The sequence below is a fragment of the Elaeis guineensis genome, chromosome 1 (genome assembly GCF_000442705.2).
Source record: "Elaeis guineensis isolate ETL-2024a chromosome 1, EG11, whole genome shotgun sequence".
NCBI lineage: Eukaryota > Viridiplantae > Streptophyta > Magnoliopsida > Arecales > Arecaceae > Elaeis > Elaeis guineensis.
The window spans coordinates 21,321,452-21,343,549 of NC_025993.2; the positions used below are offsets into that span (position 1 = coordinate 21,321,452).

The 22,098-nt window shown below is 33.5% G+C and overlaps 1 protein-coding gene across 3 annotated transcripts in view; it reads left to right on the forward strand.

Annotated features, from left to right (window-relative positions):
• LOC105032567 (synaptotagmin-5-like) overlaps window positions 1-11,650 on the forward strand; it is a 37,954-nt gene extending 26,304 nt beyond the window's left edge. For 2 of the 3 annotated variants that reach the window (XM_073250771.1, XM_073250773.1), the window contains exons 5-13: window positions 2,082-2,203; window positions 5,789-5,890; window positions 5,966-6,040; window positions 6,133-6,212; window positions 6,304-6,454; window positions 6,537-6,767; window positions 10,353-10,649; window positions 10,724-10,837; window positions 11,047-11,648. In XM_073250771.1, the coding sequence (XP_073106872.1) occupies window positions 2,082-2,203; window positions 5,789-5,890; window positions 5,966-6,040; window positions 6,133-6,212; window positions 6,304-6,454; window positions 6,537-6,767; window positions 10,353-10,649; window positions 10,724-10,837; window positions 11,047-11,193 (1,319 nt within the window). In that variant the 3' untranslated portion in view covers window positions 11,194-11,648. Of the gene's footprint in view, window positions 1-2,081; window positions 2,204-5,788; window positions 5,891-5,965; window positions 6,041-6,132; window positions 6,213-6,303; window positions 6,455-6,536; window positions 6,768-10,352; window positions 10,650-10,723; window positions 10,838-11,046 lie in introns of all 3 variants that reach the window. The other variant, XM_073250772.1, reaches the window with a different exon arrangement.
• Window positions 11,651-22,098: the final 10,448 nt, after the last annotated feature.

Here is a 22,098-nt window from a genome sequence, read left to right on the forward strand (position 1 = left end):
ATGAAATTATGAATTATATTTGATATGACTGCCCTGTATTTTATTGAAAATTTAGGATCAAGCATATGATTGTGAATGATTTATGTTTTAGGCCAAATAGCATTGTTATTGAATACTTTACTATGAAAGATTTATGTATGAGTTATGATTATGAAAAGTTTCATGTCATTTTGAAAATGATACATTTGGCTGATTGTGCATTTTAAATTTTTATGATGCCATTTAGTTCTTTTCAACCTATTTTTATAGGTATGATATATGAAAAATATGAAACATTTTATGAACTCTTAAATGGCTATGATCGCCCCTATGGGGGCCAATCGATACCCTAGAGCTAGCATTCAATGAAAACAGTCCATTGCCAATGGGTTAAAGTTGGTAATGATTACGAACCACGATATCTTGTCAAGTACAAAAATGGTCTTGTCACGGGTTATAGTGACCATAGCATGAAAAATCTGTGCACTATTTTAATAGATAATATGGATAAATAGCAAATGTTTGACAACTATGAATATTTTAAATTGCACTCGGATTCAACTTTATGAACCTACATGATTTGTGCATGCATGATCGGATTGCCACAATGTGGTTAGTTATTATGTCTATGAAAGTGCTTTATTTTAAGTAAAAATTTACTTTCTAAATGGTGCATTAAATCATATCAAAACTTATGTTTGATCTAGTCAGGTGGTGTATGGTTATTGAGCTATGAAGTTCACTCTTCTCTTTGTTCTTTTCAGATAAATAAGGCTACTTGGAGTGGGAGGGATAAACCAAGTGGAGGTTGAGATAATAAGCTTCTAGTATAATAACGGGCTAATAACAAATTTAGTTTATGACCATGAAATTATGAGTTTTATAGACATTTAAATGATGGATTTGGACACTCTGTACCTGCATTCTTTGCTTAATAAATGGGAAAAACTTTGGACCACATTTGTTATTGTATAAATTTTTATACAGATTTTCTTTTGGGCTTTGTGTTGTTGTGGGCGACACCCCATGGTAGCACGGCCATGTCATGTTCTGGACTCGGGGCATATTTGGTCTAGCACACATGTGACAGGTTTGGCAATAAAGACACAATGAATTTTTGATCAATTACTCCGTTGCATTATTAGAGTTTCATATCATTTCAATGAAATAGAATTTTAACATACCTTAAGGCATAGACAGTGAATGTAAAATAATTAGAAACACTTTTAAGATATATCATTGTTCCTGAAGTTTGTAAAAACTCAAATAAACATATAGGTAATAAAGATATATTATCATTCCTTCATATCCATGTTGAGCTTCCCAAGGTATCCATCTTCCTGGACTATAAAACTTTAGAATTTTGGATGAAGAACCTCTAGTGTTCAGTTGTTTAAGACTTGCATGAGTTGTTGTGGCAAGCTATTAGAGATGATCTCACCACCCTCTATCATGTTGGCCTACCACAAGATTCAAGGTTGATAGTTTTCTTAAGATGCATGTTTTCTCTCCATAAAGATGATTGAAGCACCTCACAAACTTAAACATTCATTATGTCTTTATTGAATATTTAATGCAAGATTTGCTGTACCAATTGATATCGATATGTACCGACCGTATTGTACTGGCATGCGGTAAGGGGAGCATACCGACACTCAATGCACTGAACCGGTTCCCGTACCGGATATATAGATACTATAATAGGATGGTACCGGTAAGGGATCCGATATCGAGATGGCGGATCTCGATTTAAATCTTCTAGGTACTTAAAACTACAAATAATTCTGCCATGCTTTGTTAAGTTTTTAAATATTTAATCTCATTTATGTTATAATTTTTTGAGAGGCACTTCTAGTTGTCTTTTTGAGATTATAGTCCGAAGATTATATTACTTGTGGACTATTCATGAAAGAAATATCTTCCCTTCAACTGAGGAAATAAAGAAAAAGTATTAAATTCTTTATGTTAGGTCTTCTATGCCATCTAATGCAAATGATAGCTAAGCAAATATTTAGAATAAATGGCCTTTTTAGAGCTTTCTTATGGTTTAATTTAGAGAATTCTGTTAGAACACACATATGATTTCAACTTATTTTCTTTAGGAGTTTCAATCGTTGAAGGTGATAAATCTGCGATCACCATGGAGCTGGAGATGCAGTGGGATGGGGATCCAAATATTGTACTTGATGTTCGGACAAAATTTGGGGTGGCATTTCCAATCCAGGTAATTATTTATTACTCAATGGGCTAAGTGGTAGATTGTCAAATATATGAAGACCTCTATGTTCTGTTGTATTAGTCAAAGTCAGCTACTATGTTTTATAATGCTCTATTGTTGAACTTTTCTACTAATTACCTTTTATTTAAGGTGATATTTGTCTCAGTTGCAGCTTTAAAGAAAAGCAATGATATTTACATTTTATTTAAGTATAATGATAAAACAAAATAAACATGCCCTTAAAGGTCAATGACCAGGATCACAACCACAAGTTGATCATAAAATATCAACTTTATGAATCCCATTTTCCCAATTAAAACATGTTCATGGAGATCCAATGGCCTTGAATAATTCATTTGCCTTATTGAGAGATTATGCATTTCCTATCTAAGAGGCTATGTGCTATCACTGATCAGAAAGTGAGAGTTAATTTTTTTTATTCTGAATTTTCCATAGTTTTGAATTATCTCCTGTTATTACAGGTAGCTCATCTCTCCAACATCTAACCCACTAGGGTCATAGCAATGGAAAACAGCTCAACATAATTTGGTTAAGTTCAAAAATATTACTAATGGAGAAAGTGCGAATGACATAAATACAGTGTATTCCCCAATTTGGAACATCCTAAATTCCTAATAGACAGTTACAATTAGGCATTACCGCCTAGAGCAATATTCTACAAATAATTCTACAACTTAAATGCAAAAATATGAAACTAATCACGAGTTATGTGTGATGCAAATATTTATACTTCATCTGCAAAACACTCATTCAAATAATTCAACTTCATGATGAATCATCTAGTGGGGTCCTAATAGGTAGTGAAATCACACAACCAAATAAGCCTTTTTAAAGTTCACAATCTTGTTGTATGCTAAAGAGAGGAGTGGTTTGAAGCATCTCATAATAATGACATTGATGTTAAATTAGTTAATGATGCATTGATTTTAGCTTGTTTTTGGAAGATGAGGGTTTTGAAGTGAAACCCCAAATGCCAGTTATGGAAACTGATCAATTACATTGCTAGCATGGTTATTATTTGCATAAGCATGGAACACTAGTAAGGAGGAAGAAGAGGATCAAGAGTCTGATGGTGCCATTGGGGTATAAGAGAAGTACTTCTGCAACTGACAATTTGGGATGCTTTTTGAGCAGTGTAAGGAAAAAGGACTCTAGCAAAAAAAATTGATGAACTCAATTAACAAATACCCTTTATTTGCACCTGGAATTTTGGTTAGGGCATGCTTGAGCATACCAGAGCCAAAATGCAGAAGATATTGGCTATAAAAAAGCACAAAATACCATAGAAGTTGCCAATTTATCTCCAATGTGGAGAAATCTAAAAATGCTGAAGCAGATGGAGAGTGAAATGTTGATTTCTTTTATAAAGGTCAGATAAAATAGGATTTAGTCTAAGAGTGGGGAAGGGGTTATACAGAACTATGTTTATGTTGCACACTTGGACACTAAGGAAGAATCTTTACAAGCAAAAGGTGATACTTTGGGATGATGGTCAATGCTATGGACCCATTAGATGATATTGTAGTTGAAACCAAAGACATGAAAGTATGCATCAGTTTCAAAGTCTGAATTGATTAGCCAAGTATCAGTTCTTGCACCTGTGCCAATGAAGGATTAGGATTAAGGTTCTCAATAGCAGTTTCGGTACCGATGTTGGTATCAGTTCGGCATATTGACACTCAATACTGAGTATTGGTTCATCGTACTGAGTATCGGTTCAGTTTACGAAGTACCGGTTCAATGTATCAAGTATCGGTATGGTACAATACATGCAGTACAGGGTGGTAATGCACTGGTATAGAAACCTTTATTGAGAAGTTAATCAGATGTTATACCATATCCTGCTGATGCTTTGCATAAAAGATGGCTTAATCTATCATAGGACATGTCTTTTCAGCATGAACATTATTCTTTGCTCTGTAATAATTACATATAAATGATTAATGCTCAAACAGGATCTGTTAACTCTTTCGTATAGCATATGGTGTCTAGGGCTGCAAGTGGGTAGGCTGGATTGGTGACTGGCACACCACAAATCCAATCCATATCTTAATCAGGACAAAAATTGAACCCAAGCCTAATTTATTCTCATTTCGGTTGGATCAGGTCAGATTTGTGAGCCTTTTTTTCCTATAGATCCATCAGATTTTTCAGCCAAATTGGAACAAGATAATCCAAAAATGAAAATTTAAGTACCTAATTACCATTAACATATTATGCAATAAATAAAACAAGCAGCATGTAGACATCGTCAACAACCTATAAGATTTAATTGACAACAATACAAATTACTACTAACTAATTATATTGAAAAAAAAAAATCCTAAATTCCAGAGGGTTGTGGGACATAAATTGTTACTAGTTTTGGTTTGGCTTGAATCAGCTCAGGTTTGGATTGGGGTATTCAGTGATCCATCATAATCTATATTCAAAACAGGTTGTACTTTTCAATCCAATAATTTTGGTTTGGATTGGACCAGATTAATTTCAGGAGAGCATCCATGCAATACAATGTCATCCCTAATGATGTCATACTAAATGCAATAGCTATATTGACGAAATAACCTAAATATATGCTAGTCTTAAAAAGAAAATTACAAACAAACATGGTGTGGCATAATATTCAAGTATTAGATCTTAAAATTTAAAAGCAAGAAAACTAGTTGCTAACCTAATTTGTTACATTTTTTTTTTGAACTTAATCATTAATATTTGCATGCATATTACATTGTCTTATATTTTGATGAAAAGCTCTTTAATTCTTTGGGACTTGACTAATTTTGTGACACTGTCAATCATGCACTGTTTGTGGAAACTCTCTTCGAGGGCTTCAAAAATCTTGCATCCCATCACAGATTAATGAACTAGTTTTTCAAGATTGCATAAAGATGTCAATCCTAGAATCAACAATGTTAACTAAGCTAAAATATGGCGCACAAATGCATCAAGTAACAGATAAATGACAAGAGCCATGAACAAGTTAGAATTCATTTAGTGGGAACTGCAAAAAAAAAGTCAGTGGGACTTGATGGAGAAGGCTTGATGTTTTAATACCATGTTAAAGAATCCAGTATAAATGAAAATAGAATTTTCACCGAACAGTGCAACTGACTGCTGATATACATGCATGATTTTGTGCTAAATTGTGTGAGGACAATAGAAAGCAGTATTGTAGTTTTTGAACTAAGCTTTTGACCATAGGTAACAAATGACTCCAGGTGGAACACTAATCTTATACCATAGGTAAAGCCTTCGAATCTTAGCTTTTAATAGTTACAGTTCGATCTTCATTCTGAGAGTGATTCGACCTTGATGTCAACATATTTTGCAACAATTTTTTTTTTTATTCTCTTCTACAAACATCCGAATTAATAAACATACAATGCCCATGAAATTATTAGACTTTAATTTTCTATTATCTTTTTGTAACTTGATGAAATTCAGCACATTTTTTTGTTTGCTCATGGAAGTTCTATAATCAGGTTTTGCACCATTTACCACCAAGTTTTGCTTGTGCTGATAAACAAATTGCTGATGATGACAATCTTGGTCATCCATTTTCAAATATAGGTAAAAGACATCGGCTTCACAGGGGTTTTTCGTTTAATCTTTAAACCACTAGTTGAAGAACTTCCATGCTTTGGAGCCATATCTTATTCCTTGAGAGAGAAGGTGAAAATTTTCTCCACTAGTTACTTGGTATTTCCTTGCATGAATATGACATTATGGCTTACACTTTGATTGTAGAAATATCTGGATTACACACTAAGGGTTATTGGTGGCGAAATGTCGTCTATTCCTGGAATTTCTGGTGCTATCAAGGTTCAAGCATCAACCACTATAACCCAGTCCATACATTGGGTACGCAAGGATTTATTATTCAATGCACTTAGTTGATGTGTATCCTTATCCAGGAAACTATACATAATGCTATTGAAGACTCTATAACATGGCCAGCACGGAAAGTCGTTCCCATATTACCAGGGGACTACAGGTATTATGATGTTGCAGGTATAATTTTTCAGTGAAAAATACAATTTCAAATGCAACTGAGGATGTCAATCATTTCCTGTTTTTTGATATAGTTTCCTGGAGCTGAAACCTGTTGGCATATTGGAAGTAAAGCTTGTGCAAGCAAGAAATTTAACAGACAAAGATGTCATAGGGAAGTCAGATCCATTTGCTCTTCTGTATGTACGCCCATTACCTGACAGAATGAAGAAAAGTAAAACAATTGTAAGCCTTCATGCAGTTTTTTTCCCACACATCTTTTGATGTGGTTTCTTCTATTTGTTTTTTGACTTCTCATTCTTGTCAGAACAATAATTTAAACCCTATCTGGAATGAGCACTTCGAATTTATAGTTGAAGATGCAGCTACTCAGCATTTGGTAGTGAAGGTCTATGATGAAGATGGGGTCCAAGCATCTCAATTAATTGGTTGTGCTCAAGTAATGTTGAAGGACCTTCATCCTGGTAAAGTGAGGGATGTTTGGCTAAAACTTGTCAAAGATTTGGAAGTTCAGAGGGATAGGAAAGATCGGGGTCAGGTCAGCTTTCAATTTCTGAGATTACTATGGATTCGCAATTTACCCTTATCTTTATTTTTTTTTTGACCGAATGCATGTTAGTTTGCATGACCAGGTTCGAAGATTCACATCTGGTTATATGTAATATGGACGCCTTATAGAAGCAACACAAAAATATAGATATGCTAAACATTAGAAATTAAGATATTTAATGTTTACCAGAATATCAACTTAAGCAAGACTATATAATGCTGTGTATAATATCAGTATGTATATTATAGAAATGCATGTTCATCGTGCCGTCCATTTGCATTGTTTTATTTTATAGTGAGTCTGCAAAAGGATTGCATTTTATGAAGTTTCAATACAGTATCTTAACATGCATCCTCTTGTGTTATGATCTCTTGCTCTGGTGAGATTATTACATAGAGATCACTAATGTCAAGGCCTGCTCATAGAGTTTTATGGTCTGAAAGCATAAAATTGTTGTTTCTGGACTTACACCGCTGGAATGCCCTTCCATGTTAGATCCGCATATAAAAGTTAATCTTCATCGTTGAAGATGCATTCCCTCTGTCCAGATTTTCTTCCATTTCTCCCTTAGTGAATAAATTCCTTTTCCTTTTTCCTGAGATTAGACAGCAAGTGACCTATTTGGCCCAAATTTAAATTAGTCGTAAAGTGTATCAATGCATATATTTGCACCTTCTATGGTCCTGCATCAAGGGACTAGAGAAAGGAAGCAATTATGTTGATCCAGCAAATTGAGTAGGGAAATTGCATTATTGATCACCAATGAAATCATGGTGAAAAACTTGCAGCTGAATTGCTTTATTGAACAAGTCAAAAAGACTTCATTGTCACAGTATGACATAAATTGGTGTGAGAGACTACTATTTTGGAACTCTGAGGATTTCAGTCCAAAAGCTTGAGCTAATAGGAGGAAGTGTCTAAGAGTATTTAAGGACTGTCAATGCCCTTTGCACAGCTGATATGGACTATCCTTCAACACCCTGTCTCATTTGGAGAACCCATAAGATGAAACCTTCACAAGGGTGATACGTGGAATGGAAAAAAGGGAGCTCAGAACCACATTAGCAACAGGAAGGGAACAAAGTAGGCTCTATTGCAATCTGAGAATTCTGGCCCAAAAGATCGAGCTAATAGAAAGAAGGGCCCAAGAGTATTTAAGAAATGCCAATGTTGCTTGCATGCCTAGCTGGGACTATCCTTCAATACCGCCTTCCACATGGAGAATTGACAGGATGAAACCTTCTCAAGGGCGACACATGGAAGGGAAAAGGGGGAGCATGGAGTCATATTAGCAACAACAAGGGAACAAACTAGGCTCTAATACAATATTGGAAATCTGGCCCAAAAGCTAAAGCGACAAAGAGGAAAGGCCGAAGAGTATTTAAGGATGGTCAACATCCCTTGCATGGTCGATGTGGACTCGTTTTTTTTTTTTTAAACACCCTCTCACGAGGAGAGCCTGCAGGATAGTCTCGCATCAGTCGTAGAATGGATGTTGATGATCCTAGAATACTTTTGGGTCCTTCCTCCTATTAGCTTCTTGCAATCTTGGCCAAAAGCTGGAGCTAATAAGGGCCCAAGAGTAATAAAGGATCATCAACATCCCTTATAAAGTTGATGTGGGACTATACTTCAACACTCCTCTCACGAGGAGAACCTGTAGGATGAAAACTTCACAAGAGTGATATGTTGGATGGAAAAGGGGGAAGATGGAGCCATATCAGCAATAACAAGGGAACAGATTGGGGTATGATATTGTCTTAGGATTGCATCCAAAAGCTCAAGCTAACAGGAGGAAGGGCCCAAGAGTATTTAAGGATTGTTAATATCCCTTTCACAACCAATTGAGGAAGGATCCAAGAGTATCTACGGATCCTCAACGTTCCTTGCACCATCAATATGGGAATTTTTTTTCTTAAATACCCCTTCTTATGTGGACAACCCACACATGTGGAATGGAAAAGGGGGATCATCGAGCCATATCGGCAATGACAAGGGAATGGACCAAGCTCCAATACTCTTTTAGGCTTCCAACTCAAAAGCTTGGGCTAATAGGAAGGGGCCCAAGGGTATTTAAGGACCATCAATCTCCCTTCTACAACTTATATGGGACTATCCTTCAATAGGAACCATTCTTTTTACTTGCACCTCATTCATCTTTAAAGAGCAAAGATATTTCCAATCAACGTTCTAAATTTCAGCTGAAATTTATCCATTTGGTTGACATTGATCCAAACTCACCCTAGGTTACAAGTTTTGGCCAATTTTTGTCTACTCTAGTGATTTTGGCCAACTTTGGAAGAAAAACTAACCAAAACTAATTATAGGTGATACTTTATAAGATATTATCTTTTAACATCATGTTCAGATCACTTACTCAATTTCTTTAAGCATGCTTGTGTGATTAATATCAATTATGGGTCTTTAGTTACACTCTTTTGCAAAGGATTAACATATTGATGGATGAATGGATGCATGGTGGATCAAGATGTTGTTGCACTCACAAGCGATCAATGCGCTTCCTATAACATTTTTATAGATCAAAAAATGAGTTCCTTTCATCTATCTTAGGAGCAACCAGATGTTGCAACCTTAGTGACCTAGATTCCTTCCTTTATTGTAGCATGTTTTCATTTTGAGTACTTCATCATGGATTCTGACTGGAATTGCTGTCAAATTCAGTTAAGTGCAGTTATCTCTCTATCCATTTCGATCTAGATACTCATTTGTATGCTCGCATGCATATGTGCAAGGTTATGGTACAGACAGTGTGAAAGAGGTTTGCATGCATGCCCATGTTTACACACATATGCACATGCATATGTGCATGCACACACAGATGTAACTACATGCATGCAGTCATGGACATAAACATAAAGCCAGGTGCATGCACGAACATTTAGGAATATGTGCACTGTGCATGCCCCACTTGTGCATGTGGCAAAGGTTATAACACAGAGCAGATTGGAGAGATTTAGACAATGTTGATTGGAGAGCTTTAGACAATGTTGAAACTATCTTAGTAGCTATCTTATATGCCTTGCATCAGAGAGCAAAAAGACCATTCTCATAATTTAGTTAGGAATTAAATGTCATACTTAGCCTATGCGATTGAATCTTTGGGCTCCATTTATTGCTTCTGTGAAATTCGCAAAAATGTCCTTTCCTTTGATGCGAGGGGAATAAAACAAAATCCAGGTAGCAGGGGTTGTGTTTATAGAAACCTTTCTTTTCTGTAAATTTCCATAATAACCCTGTCCCACATGTCTATATATGTATATATACTATATGTGTACATGCATGCATGCATGCATATGTACATACATATATGTATTTGAGAATATCCATGAGTTTTTGTAGTAGATATGCATTTATCAGGACCAGCGATTTGGTTACATCAGCAGAATCATTTATCTTTTCATTATAAAACCTTTTTAAATGGTCCAGATCAAAGAAAATCTTGATAAAATTTTGTTTTATTTTTGTCTTTTTACAAGTTTTTACATGAGCTTATTTGTATTTCTCCTTGTGAATTCTGAAAGTTTCTTCCAATAATTGAACTTGTCATATCAGGTGCACCTTGAGCTTCTCTACTGTCCTTTTGGCATGGAGAGCAAGTTTTCTAATCCTTTCGCAAAACAGCTATCATTAACTTCTTTGGAGAGGGTCCTTGCTAATGGCGCAAATGCAACAAAGGTTGCAGATTTTGAAAGAACAACAAGGCAAAGGAAAAGAGTTGTCATGATGAGAGGAGTACTTTCTGTGTCAGTTATATCTGCAGCTAACTTGCCTGCTATGGATATTACGGGAAAGTCTGACCCATATGTTGTGCTTAAGTTGATGAAAACCGAAATGAGGAACAGAACAAGGGTAAACCTGTGATCTACATAAGTTTTTGCTGCTTGTTATCCTTTTGAATTTCAAAATAATGTGGGCTAGTGCAGGTTGTGAAAGAGAGCTTGAACCCTATTTGGGATGAGACTTTTGACTTTCTTGTGGAAGATGGGCTACACGATTTGCTTATTTTGGAAGTTTGGGATCATGACATGCTGAAAAAGGTATCTCTTCTTGATCCTGTTGATGCATTAGTAGTTTTAGCAACTTGGTTAGGATCTGCTATGTTACAGCAATTAATAGAATTATTAGTATAACCTGTACTAGAGAGCTCTTGGTTTGGATAGAGCTGAATCCTGTTACCCAATTCACATAACACGGATAACATTTTGTTCTTAAGCAATCATATTGACCATCTTGTCTATCATTTTAGGATTTCATCGGGAGATGCATTATTACGCTGACGAGAGTTATAATTGAAGGAGAGCTAGCAGATAGTTTTTTTCTTGAGGGGTCAGAAATTGGAAAGCTAAATTTGAGCCTCAAGTGGAAACCGCAACCAATTTATCAGGATTTATGATAGATAAAAGACAGTTTTACCATCATTTCATTATGCGGGATTGACAATTCCTTTGATTACTTTTTCTTAAATCCAGGTTTCGGAGAACATTCTGATATATAATTCAGTTCTGAGATGAGGTCAGACAAATTGCAATCACACAAGTTGTGAAACTGGTTGTGGTAGCTGCTTGTCATATCATTTAGTTTACCTTGGTTATTCTCAGGAAATTTAATTCATTTTAATCTTTGTTTTTTCCAACGGAAATCGTAGCATACAACAATAGGACAGCAGGAATGTTTTGGAAGATTGTGATGTGTAAGAATTGTAACAGTCATCAAATATTTGATACCGGAGATATTTAGGGTATATAGAGAATGGGGTGTTCTTTTTCATATCAAAGATATACTATGTAGCTGCAGATTGAGAAAATGAAACAAGAAATTGTTCTTGTCATATTTATCCAATGATTGTTTTCATCTATGCCCTGTTGTGCCCTTGTATATTTCATATTCTCATTCAATTTCATTTCAGCCAAATTGTTCAACCATGCATAAGCAGTGTTGGCCTTCTCTATTTTAAAGCAGAATTCCTGAAGACTGCTAATTTTGTTTCTAAGAGGTTCTCATGCTTGTTACTGGGCGAGACTTGATGATCTGAAGCTGAATAACTTGCTCGACATTAGAGATCGCACATGGCCTTGCAAAACACCAGTCATTAGCTCCTCTGAAACATTTATATGACCAATGAAGGTGAGATGGTCATTGATTTTATCACTTGAGGAAATTAGCAGGGAGGCTAACTGGAAAAATAGGTTTTTTCCTCAAGAAATTAAACAGGAAAATATTTAGATATTTCATCTACTCGGGCTATTCCATGATTAGTAAGCTTTGAATGTTTAAGATGCTTTGCCATTGGATTTTCACCCTAGTGAGCCAGGCTTCCCATAACTAAATCGAGGGAATGAGCTATTTGTATCTTGTAGATATCTTGTAGTTCTTAATGCTTATCTTAGAAATCTAAATGCCTACCAAACAAGTTAAGGCTGTATATTCTTATCTATTGAATTTATTATATTTAAACAACATGGAGGCTTTGCTTGAAGTGAACTCTCCAATCACATGGGCACTGATATTGTAAGAGACACTCTCCAATCACATGGGCACTGATATTGTAAGAGCCAGATCCATTGAAGAGCCCAAAAGACTATATAGGATTGAAAAAAAAAAAAAAAGAAATAAGGAAACGAAGAAGACTCTTAATGAGAGTTCGCTTCTTCTCGCTGATCCCGTTGGAAGATGGACTCCTAAAGGCCGACAGACTCCAATAAGAGGGCCTTCTCCTCCCTCTAATGAATCCCGATCCATCACTGGTGAAAACATTCAACATCCCTCTAATGAATCCCGATCCATCACTGGTGAAAATTTTCAGCATGTTGGCGATTTTCCATGTGGGTGTGCTCAACGAGTTCTAGTGAGATAATCCATCCTGATCTTCCCTACATGATTGTCTCCGAGTCATTTGGTCATTGTTGATGGCTTCAGCATCTGATTGTTGCTAGAGATCGTCGGATTTGGTTGAAGAATTGTCTATCTTGTTTTGATATTTTGTTTCCTAGTTAGGCAACCCAAGAGGAGGGAGGGGTGTGAATTGGGTTTTTAAAGATTTGAGCAAGTATGTGCAGATTTTTCAAAATAACCTAAGAAGATGTAGTGAATGTGCAACAAATGCAGTGAACAGTAGTAGAAATAAATCAGTAAATACTAAACAATTAATAAAGTAAGTAAAGATAAACAAGCCACATAAATATAAGAGGTTTTATAGTGATTCGGTGTACTCCAAGCACCTACGTCTACTCCTTAAGCTCCACTTGAAAATTTTTACTATAATTCACTGATTATAGTGTGTTTGTTTTAATCGAAATCACAAACAAACCCAGTTGATTTCTTGGGCTCACCAACCACAACCTTATAAGCCTTTTCCTAGGCTCATAATCCAACTTTCAAGTTTGGATTACACCCATTTTCCAAGTTTCAACTCCTTAAAACTTGTTACAGCATATTTTAGCGAGAACAGAAATTATAACATACAAAGCCCCTCAAAAAAGCAAATAAAATACTTTAAATTCAGCTTGAAGATCGTTTGAATACTTGGCACGAGCATGCTCTCTCTTCTCTTGATGATTGGCCTCTCAAAAATTCAAGAACTCTCAGATTGGGAGATGGAAAACATTCTTTAAGGCATTAGAGGCTGAAAATAGGCTATTTTCCTTCAATAAACTATTCTTAGTAGTCAATTAGGCTTCTCCTTCATTAAAATAATTCTTCTTTTCATTTAAAGCAATTTGAATTCAAAAACTAGCCATTTCTGAACGTTGGAGACGAATTTCAGTTTGTTTGAGTGACTTTTTGAATGCTTCTCCAACAGATTCTGCACATTCTGTTATGCCTGTTAGAAATAGTCAAGTCGACTTGAACAGTCCACGAGTCAGCTTGAATTCAACATGAGTCGACTCGAAATATTTTGGAGTCGGCTCGGTCTCAATGTGCAGAAAATAGTTCTCTGTCCTGTGAATCGAGTCAGCTTAAAATATTTTAGAGTCGGTTCGAAAGCATGCCAGCACTGCATACTACAATCTGTTTATGCCAGAGTCGATTCGAAATATGCCAGAGTCGACTTGAACTCTTCCGTTGAGCCTTTTTCATTCAATTTTCATCCAAACTTGATTTTTTTTATTCCAAAGCTTCCTAAGTATTTCTAAAAGACTTCAAAGCATATCACAAGGATTTGCTTCTTATAAAAACATTCTTAACTAAGCTTCAAAGACATTAGTCCTCTTTTATATTTCAATATTATATAATCATCAAAAATTATTTCTTGGATTAACAATCTCTCCTTTTTTTAACGATGACAAAACATTGATCATAAAAGTAAACAAGTAAAATCTGAAGCTAATATAATATATCACTTTTAACTTCCACAAATCATAAAGGTATCATAAGATAGGAAATTCAAATATTTGAGATTCAAATATGAGATATTGTATAACATTCAAGAAAACTAACATCTCTTTAATAATTTTCTCTCCCATTTTATAGAAAATTCAGAATAGATTAATCTTTTCCTTAATATAATGTTGGAAACTTTGAGTTATACAAGATGCAAAACAAGATGCTCTCCCTCAATTTATTGTCCAATTTTTTTTTTTGCTCAATACTTCTCTCCCCCTTTTTGACATCAACAAAAAGAGTCAAACAAGGATACCACAAAAACATCAATAATAAAAATGATACCACAAAATTATATCATAATAAATGCAACAGGGATAATCATAAGTAAGGATAAAAATAATATCAAAAGATTTAAAAAGGATCACATATTCCTAATTCTCCTCCAATCATACAAAATCTATCCTCATTTAAAGGTTTAGTAAAAATATCCGCTAATTGATTATGAGTGCAAACAAAATCAAGCACAATATCATTATTTTACATATGATCTCTAATAAAATGATATTTTATATCAATATACTTAGTTCTTGAGTGCTAAATTGAATTTTTAGTTAAGTTTATGATACTTGTATTATCACATCTTATAGGAATTTTGTTTTGTTCAATATCATAATTCTTAAGTTGTTGCTTAATCTAAAAAATATGAGCACATCAACTTCTGACTGCAACGTACTCGGCTTCCGCCATAAACAATACTATCGAATTTTGCTTTTTGCTAAATCAAGAGATTAAGTTCAATCTAAGAAATTGGCATCTACCACTTATATTCTTTCTATCAATTTTATATCCACCATAATCAGTATCAGAATAACTAATTAAATTAATAGGAGAATACTTAGAATACCATAAGTCTAAATTTTGAGTACCCATTAAATATTTAAGAATTTTTATAACAGCAAATATATGAGACTCTTTAAGATTAGATTGAAATCTAGTATATATGCATACACTAAACATTATGTTTGACCTACTTGTGGTAAGGTAAAGTAAAGATCTAATCATATCTCTATAAAGCTTTTGATCTATACTTTTATCATTTTCATATTTGTAAAGTTTGCATGCAGGACTCATGGGTGTTTTAATTGCTTTCACACTCTCTATCCCAAATTTTTTGAGTATCTCCTTAATGTACCTAGCTTAGTTGGTGAATATTCCTTCCTCTGCTTATTTGATTTGAAGATCGAGAAAAAAATTCAACTCTTCCATCATACTTATTTTAAATTTTTTCTGCATTAACTTAGCAAATTCTTGATAAAAAAATTTATTAGTAGCTTCGAAAATAATGTCATCCACATATATTTGAACAATTAGCAAATCAGTTTTCTTACTTTTTAAGAATAAAGTAGTATCTACACTACCTCTAATAAAATCATTTTAAGTAGAAATTTATTCAATCTACCATACCATGCCGTTGGTGCTTGTTTCAAATTATATAAAGTTTTATTCAATTTGAAAACATAATTTGAAAAAGCATGATTTTCAAAACTAGATGGTTGTTCTATAAAAAACTCTTCAGTAATATAGTCATTTAAGAAAGTACTTTTAACATCCATTTGATACAATTTGAAATCTATGTAGCAAACAAATATAAGTAATAATCTTATAGCTTCTAATCTAGCTACAGGAGCATAAGTTTTATCAAAATCTATTTTTTTTTCTTGATTATATCTTTTTACAACTAATCTAGCTTTATTTTTAATTATATTACTATTTTTATATAATTTATTTTTAAATATCTATTTTGTTCTTATTATTGGATGGTCAATTAGCCTACTAATTAAGGTCCAAACTTTGTTTCTCTCAAATTGATTTAACTCTTCTTGCATAGCAAGCATCCAATTTATATCTTTTTCAGCTTTCTCTATACATTTGGGTTCAATTTGAGAAACAAAAGCAAGATGATCGTGAATATTTTTAAAAGTAGATCTTGTTCTTATCTCTTATGAAGGTTCACCTATGATAAGATTCTTTGGATGATTATATATGAATTTTCACTCCTTGGATAAGTCATCATGCTTTTTGTTGATATTTTCTTTAAGGTTATTCTCTTGATCATCATCTTTGACTTCATCTTCTCCATTTTGGTTTGCATTATCTCTCAAGTTGAGTTTCTTCATCTCTTTTTCTGTAATTCCTACATCATCATCACTAAAATTTTTTTTTCTCGAAGATAGATTATTAGTTTTATCAAATACAATGTGTATAGATTCTTCAACGACCAACGTATGTTTGTTGAAGACTTTACAAGCTTTGCTAGATAAAGAATATTCTAGAAAAATTCTTTCATCTAATTTAGCATCAAATTTACCTAAGTTATCTTTACCATTATTTAAGATAAAACACATCGACAATCAAAAGTATGAAAGTAACTAATATTAGATTTTCTACCTTTTCAAAGCTCATAGGAGATTTTTTTTTTTAAAATCGATTGAATTAAAACTTAGTTTAAAATATAACATGCGATGTTAATGACTTTAGTCCAAAAGTACTTTGGGAGACTCCCTTTACACAGCATGGTATAGGTCATTTCTTTCAAAGTTTGATTTTTTTTTTCAATAATTTTATTTTGTTGAGGTGTTCTTGATGTAGAAAAATTATATTTAATTCTATTTTTATTACAAAAATTTTTAAAACTTTAATTTTCAGATTCGATGTCGTGATCACTTCAAATACAAACAATTGTTAAACTCTTTTCATTCAAAATTTTTTGATAAAATTTTGAAAATACAGAAAAAGCTTCATCTATGTGCTAAAAATAGAATCTATGTAAATCATGAAAAATCATCTACAATCACAAATTTATATCTTTTTCCTCTTAGGCTCATAGTTCTAGTAGGTCCAAATAAGTCCATATGAATCAATTTTGAAGGTCTAGAAGATGAAACCATATTTTTGGATTTGAAAGATCCCTTGGTTTGTTTTTCATATTGACATGCATCACAAATTCAATCTTTTCAAAATTTAATTTGGGTAAATCTTTAATTAATTTTTTTATAATTAATTTTGAAATAGTATTCATGCTTGCATGTCCTAGTCTACGATGCCACAATCAGTTAGATCTTTTGATTTTGGTATCCATTGCTACACGACATTGATCACTCTTCATGGCAATCTCATCAAGATAAAGCATGCAGATATTGCCACGTCTATGTCCAATAAATTTTGCACCTTCATCAAAAGGACTAGAAACAATGCATAAAAAAGATTCAAAGGTAACTTTAAATCCTTTATTACATAATTGACTTATGCTAAGCAAATCATGTTTCAATTTATCAACTAATAAAATATTATCAATAAATGTAAAGGGAGTAATACATATTTTATCAATACTAATAATTTTTCTTTTTCCATCATTATCATATATTGCTATTCTTCTTTTTCTTTCATGAGTGATAAATTAATTTTTATCATCTGTCATGTGTCTTGAATAGCCACTATCGAGTTACCATTTTCTTTTCAATCCATGGATTGCAGGACACTCCTACAAAATAGTCAAATAGTAGATTTAGGTACTCAAGTTTTCTTAGGTCCTTTGAGGTTAGTAACCAAGATTTTCTTTGCAATTCAAACTTTTCTAATAAATCTACCATTCAATTTTTTGAAACTATAGGAATAAACTTTATGTCTAACTCTGCCATAGTAGAAGTATGTAACATTTGTAGTAGCATTTGAAGATAAACTTGTAAAGAAACTTTTCAGAAATTTCTATTTGTTGTTTGGATCAAAATCAAGATCGGCTCTATAAAAAACTATTTTTTGATTACTTAAAATCATATAAAATTTTTCAAAACTATAAGTAAACTTTTCAACAAAAAGTTTAATATTTTCTAATTCTTTCGTTAGTGATTTATTTTCTTCTACTAAAGTCTCGTTGTTTTGTAAAATCTCTTCTTTTTCTTTTAACAAAGTTTGAATTTTTAATTTTAAATCTCTATTTTTCAAATTAACTTTCTTAAATTCATCAAGCAACTCATAAAATACATTTTGAAGTTTATTAAAAGTAAAGTCCAGCACATGTTCAGATTGTACCTCATCCTCTTGTGCCATGAGATATAAGTTAGCAAAATTTTGATTTTCATTATCGGTGTTAGAGTTATCACTGTCACTTCATATTGCAACCATAGCTTTCTTCTTTGTCTTCTTGGGGTTCTTCTTGAGGTTTGGACAATCGGCTTTAAAATATCCGATTTCTTGGTATTTATAACAAATGGACTGATTTTCTATTTCTTTGTCCTTATCCTTGTTCGATTCTTCCTTGACCATTAATTTTTTTTATAGCTTTGCCTTTTTCTCCTTAGAAATTTTTTAAATTTTTTAGTAATTAATGCCATACCCTCATCGCCAGCATCTTCTTTCGATGAGTCATCATCCTTCTCTTCTTTTACTGTAGATTTGAGGGTAATAGTTCTCTTCTTTTTGACTTCATCACTATTGTGTTGCTTCATTACAAGTTCATGAGTCATCAATGATCCAAGTAGCTTTTTTAGGGGTAAGACGTTGAGATCTTTTGCTTCTTGGATGGTGGTCACCTTGGCTTTCCATGACCTTAGCAAACACCTAAGAATTTTTCTCACAAGCTCATTGTTAGAATATGATTTTTCAAGAATTTTGGGACCATTTATAATATTCGTAAAATGAGTAAACATATCAGCAATAGATCCATTCGATTCTAATCTAAATAATTCATATTTATATATAAGCATGTTAATTTTGGATTCTTTGACTTGGCTTGTACCTTCATGCGTTACTTCGAGTCATCCCATATCTCTTTTGCTGAGTTGCAAGTAGAGATGCAGTTAAACTCATTCGCGTCTAAAGCATAATATAAGATATTCATTGTCTTGGCATTTAATTGGATCAATCTTTTATCCATTTCATTCCAATCACTCTCTAGCTTGGGAGAAGCAATGTCATTAACAATGATCGTGGGTGTGTGAGGGCCATTGATTATGATGCTCCATAGATCATAATCAAGTATTTGAATAAAGATGCATATGTGTACTTTCTAATAAGTATAGTTAAATCCATTGAAAAGATGTGGTCTACTAATGGATTGCCTTTGATAAGTGAAACTCTCAAATGAGTTGTCATTAATCTTTAAATCAAAACTAACTGAAAACCAAGCCTTGATACCACTTGTTGTCCAGTTAGACAACCCAAAAGGGTAGGGGATAAATTGGATTTTCAAAGATTTAAGTAAGTATGTGCTGATTTTTTAAAACAATCTAAGAAGATGCAGTAAATGTAGTGAATAGCAGTGAAAATAAATTAGTAAATGCTAAACAATAAGTAAAGTAAGTAAAAATAAGCAAACCACAGAAACATAAGAGATTTTATAGTGGTTCGGTACACTCTAAGTACCTACGTCCACTCTCCAAGCTTCATTTGAAAATTTTCACTATAATCTGCTGATTATAGTAGTTTATTTTAGTCGGGATCACAAACAAACTGAGTTGATTTTTTAGACTCACCAACCACAATCTTACAATCATTTTTCTAAGCTCACAATCTAATTTTCAGGCTTGGATTATACCTATTTCTCAAGTTTTAATTTATCAAAACTTGTTACAGCAGATTTTAGCAAGAACAGAAATTACAACACACAAAGCTTCTCAAAAGAGCAAATAAAATACTTTGAATGCAGTTTGAAGATTACTTGAATGCTTGGCACCAGAATGCTCTCTCTTCTTTTGATGATTAACCTCTCAAAGATTCAAGAACTCTCAAGTTTGGAGGTGGAAAATACTCTTCAAGACACTAGAGGCTAAAAATAGGCTATTTTCTTTCAATAAGCTATTCTTAATAGTCAATTAGGCCTCTCCTTCACTAAGATAACTCTCCTTTCAATTTAAAGCAATTTGAATTCAAAAACTAGCTATTTTTGGATGTTAGGGATGGATTTAAGCCGTTTGAATAACTTTTGGATACTTCTCCAATAGATTCTGTGCATTCTGTTATGGCTGTCAGAAATAATCAAGTCGACTCGAACAGTCCACAAGTTGGTTTGGATTCAGCACGAGTCAACTTAAAATATTTTGAAATTAGCTCATTCTCAGTGTGCAAAAAACATGTTTCTATCCTGTGAATTGAGTCGACTCGAAATATTTTAGAGTCGGCTCGAAAGCATGCTAGCCCTATGTGCCATAATCTGTTTGTACCAGAGTCAACTCAAAACATACTGGAGTCAATTCGAACTCCTCCAGTCAACCTTTCTCATTCAATTTCCATCCAAACTTGATTTTTTTTTTAATTCCAAAGCTTTCCAAGTATTTCTAAATGACTTCAAAATATATCACAAGAGTTTGCTTCCTACAAAAATATTTTTAACCAAGCTTTAAAGACATTAGTCTCCTTTTATATTTCAATATTATATAATCATCAAAATCATTCTTTGGGTCAACATATTTATTCTCCTACTTTTTTCCTTCTTTTCTTCTTCTACCAAGCTAGCTGCCATCACCAAACATATTTGAGCTTAGGCTACCAACGGCTGGAGCCATTAAGGTTGCTTCCATCGAGGGCTACCACTGTGGGGTGGGTCGGTCTAAAACCCTTCATTTTTTCTTCCTTATTTCTTTCATGACACCAACCATCACTAGCTATGGTTGTCGTCGAGGTCATTGCCTTGCCATCATTGGGTGCTACCATGAGCCATGACGTCGGGGTTGTCCACTATTTTATTGAGAAGAAAAGAGGGAAGGGGTGGTCCTTTGTTTGATGAAAGAAGAAGAGGAAGATAGAGAGCGAGATATTTATTCTTTTGTCTCTATGTTCTTCTCTCTCATCTCTCTTTACCTTTCTCTCTGTCTTTTTTTTTTCTCTTCTTGAATTTAAGGATCCATGAAAAAAATTTGAAGATGGATTTAGAAGACTTGATAGTAGTGCCCAAGTTGATCTCAAAATCAGAACTCACTCTCTGTGACCATTGACTTCCATCAATTTATATTATCATCCTTCAACCCTATTATTGATGACTCTATTTTGCCTTCTTGCTTGCATTTGACTCGTTTCATGATTAATTAGTCATCCGGATCCAAATCACTTGAGTTATTAGATATTGTTACATGTTCTTGATTTACCTTACAATTAGTTCTAATTATTTTGAATTCATGGATATTGATTTAGTGCTATAGAGATATGATCAATTGGATAAGAGGATGTTGAGCAAGGGGATTTACACTCAGATCCCTAAATTAAGATAAACTTCTAACCATTTATTTATTAATAGTCATGCATTAGGTAGGATTGAGAAAATTGGGATTAATACTAAATTGGATATGAGCACTTTGAAAATAGAATCTAATAATAATTTATTATTCTTGCGCTGATGGTTGATTGGGGATGACTTGAAATTATATCATTGTTTGGACATGATAAGCATGGACTAGTAGATATTGTGATTGAGTTTGTCATTAATAGAGATAAGGATTCTTAAAAATGATCACTAGTATCTATGATTATTTATGCATTGCATGATTTTAACTTCTCGTAGCTGATATTTGTTTTGTTATTGTCGACATGATTATTTGCATTTTGCCTATCATGTGATTTTTTGGATGCGTTTGGTTATGATATCAGCTATTGAAACTCTTGAAAAGAACATAAAATGATACAATATTTTTTTAATATGATTAGATTAATAAATTGATGATCAAGAATAGGGTGTTTGGACTAGCTCCATTAAATTACAAATAGCTTCATCATGGATAGGAATATTATACTGAGAATAGTCCGCCATGGATAGGAATATAATGTTGAGAACAACTTGCCATAGGCAAGAATATGGCATTGTGAATAGCTCACGATGGATAAGAATGTGGCACTAAGAATAGCCGGCTATGATTAAACATATGGCATTATGGATAGCCCGCCATAGGTAGGAACATGGTATTGAGAGTAGCTCCACCACAAGCAG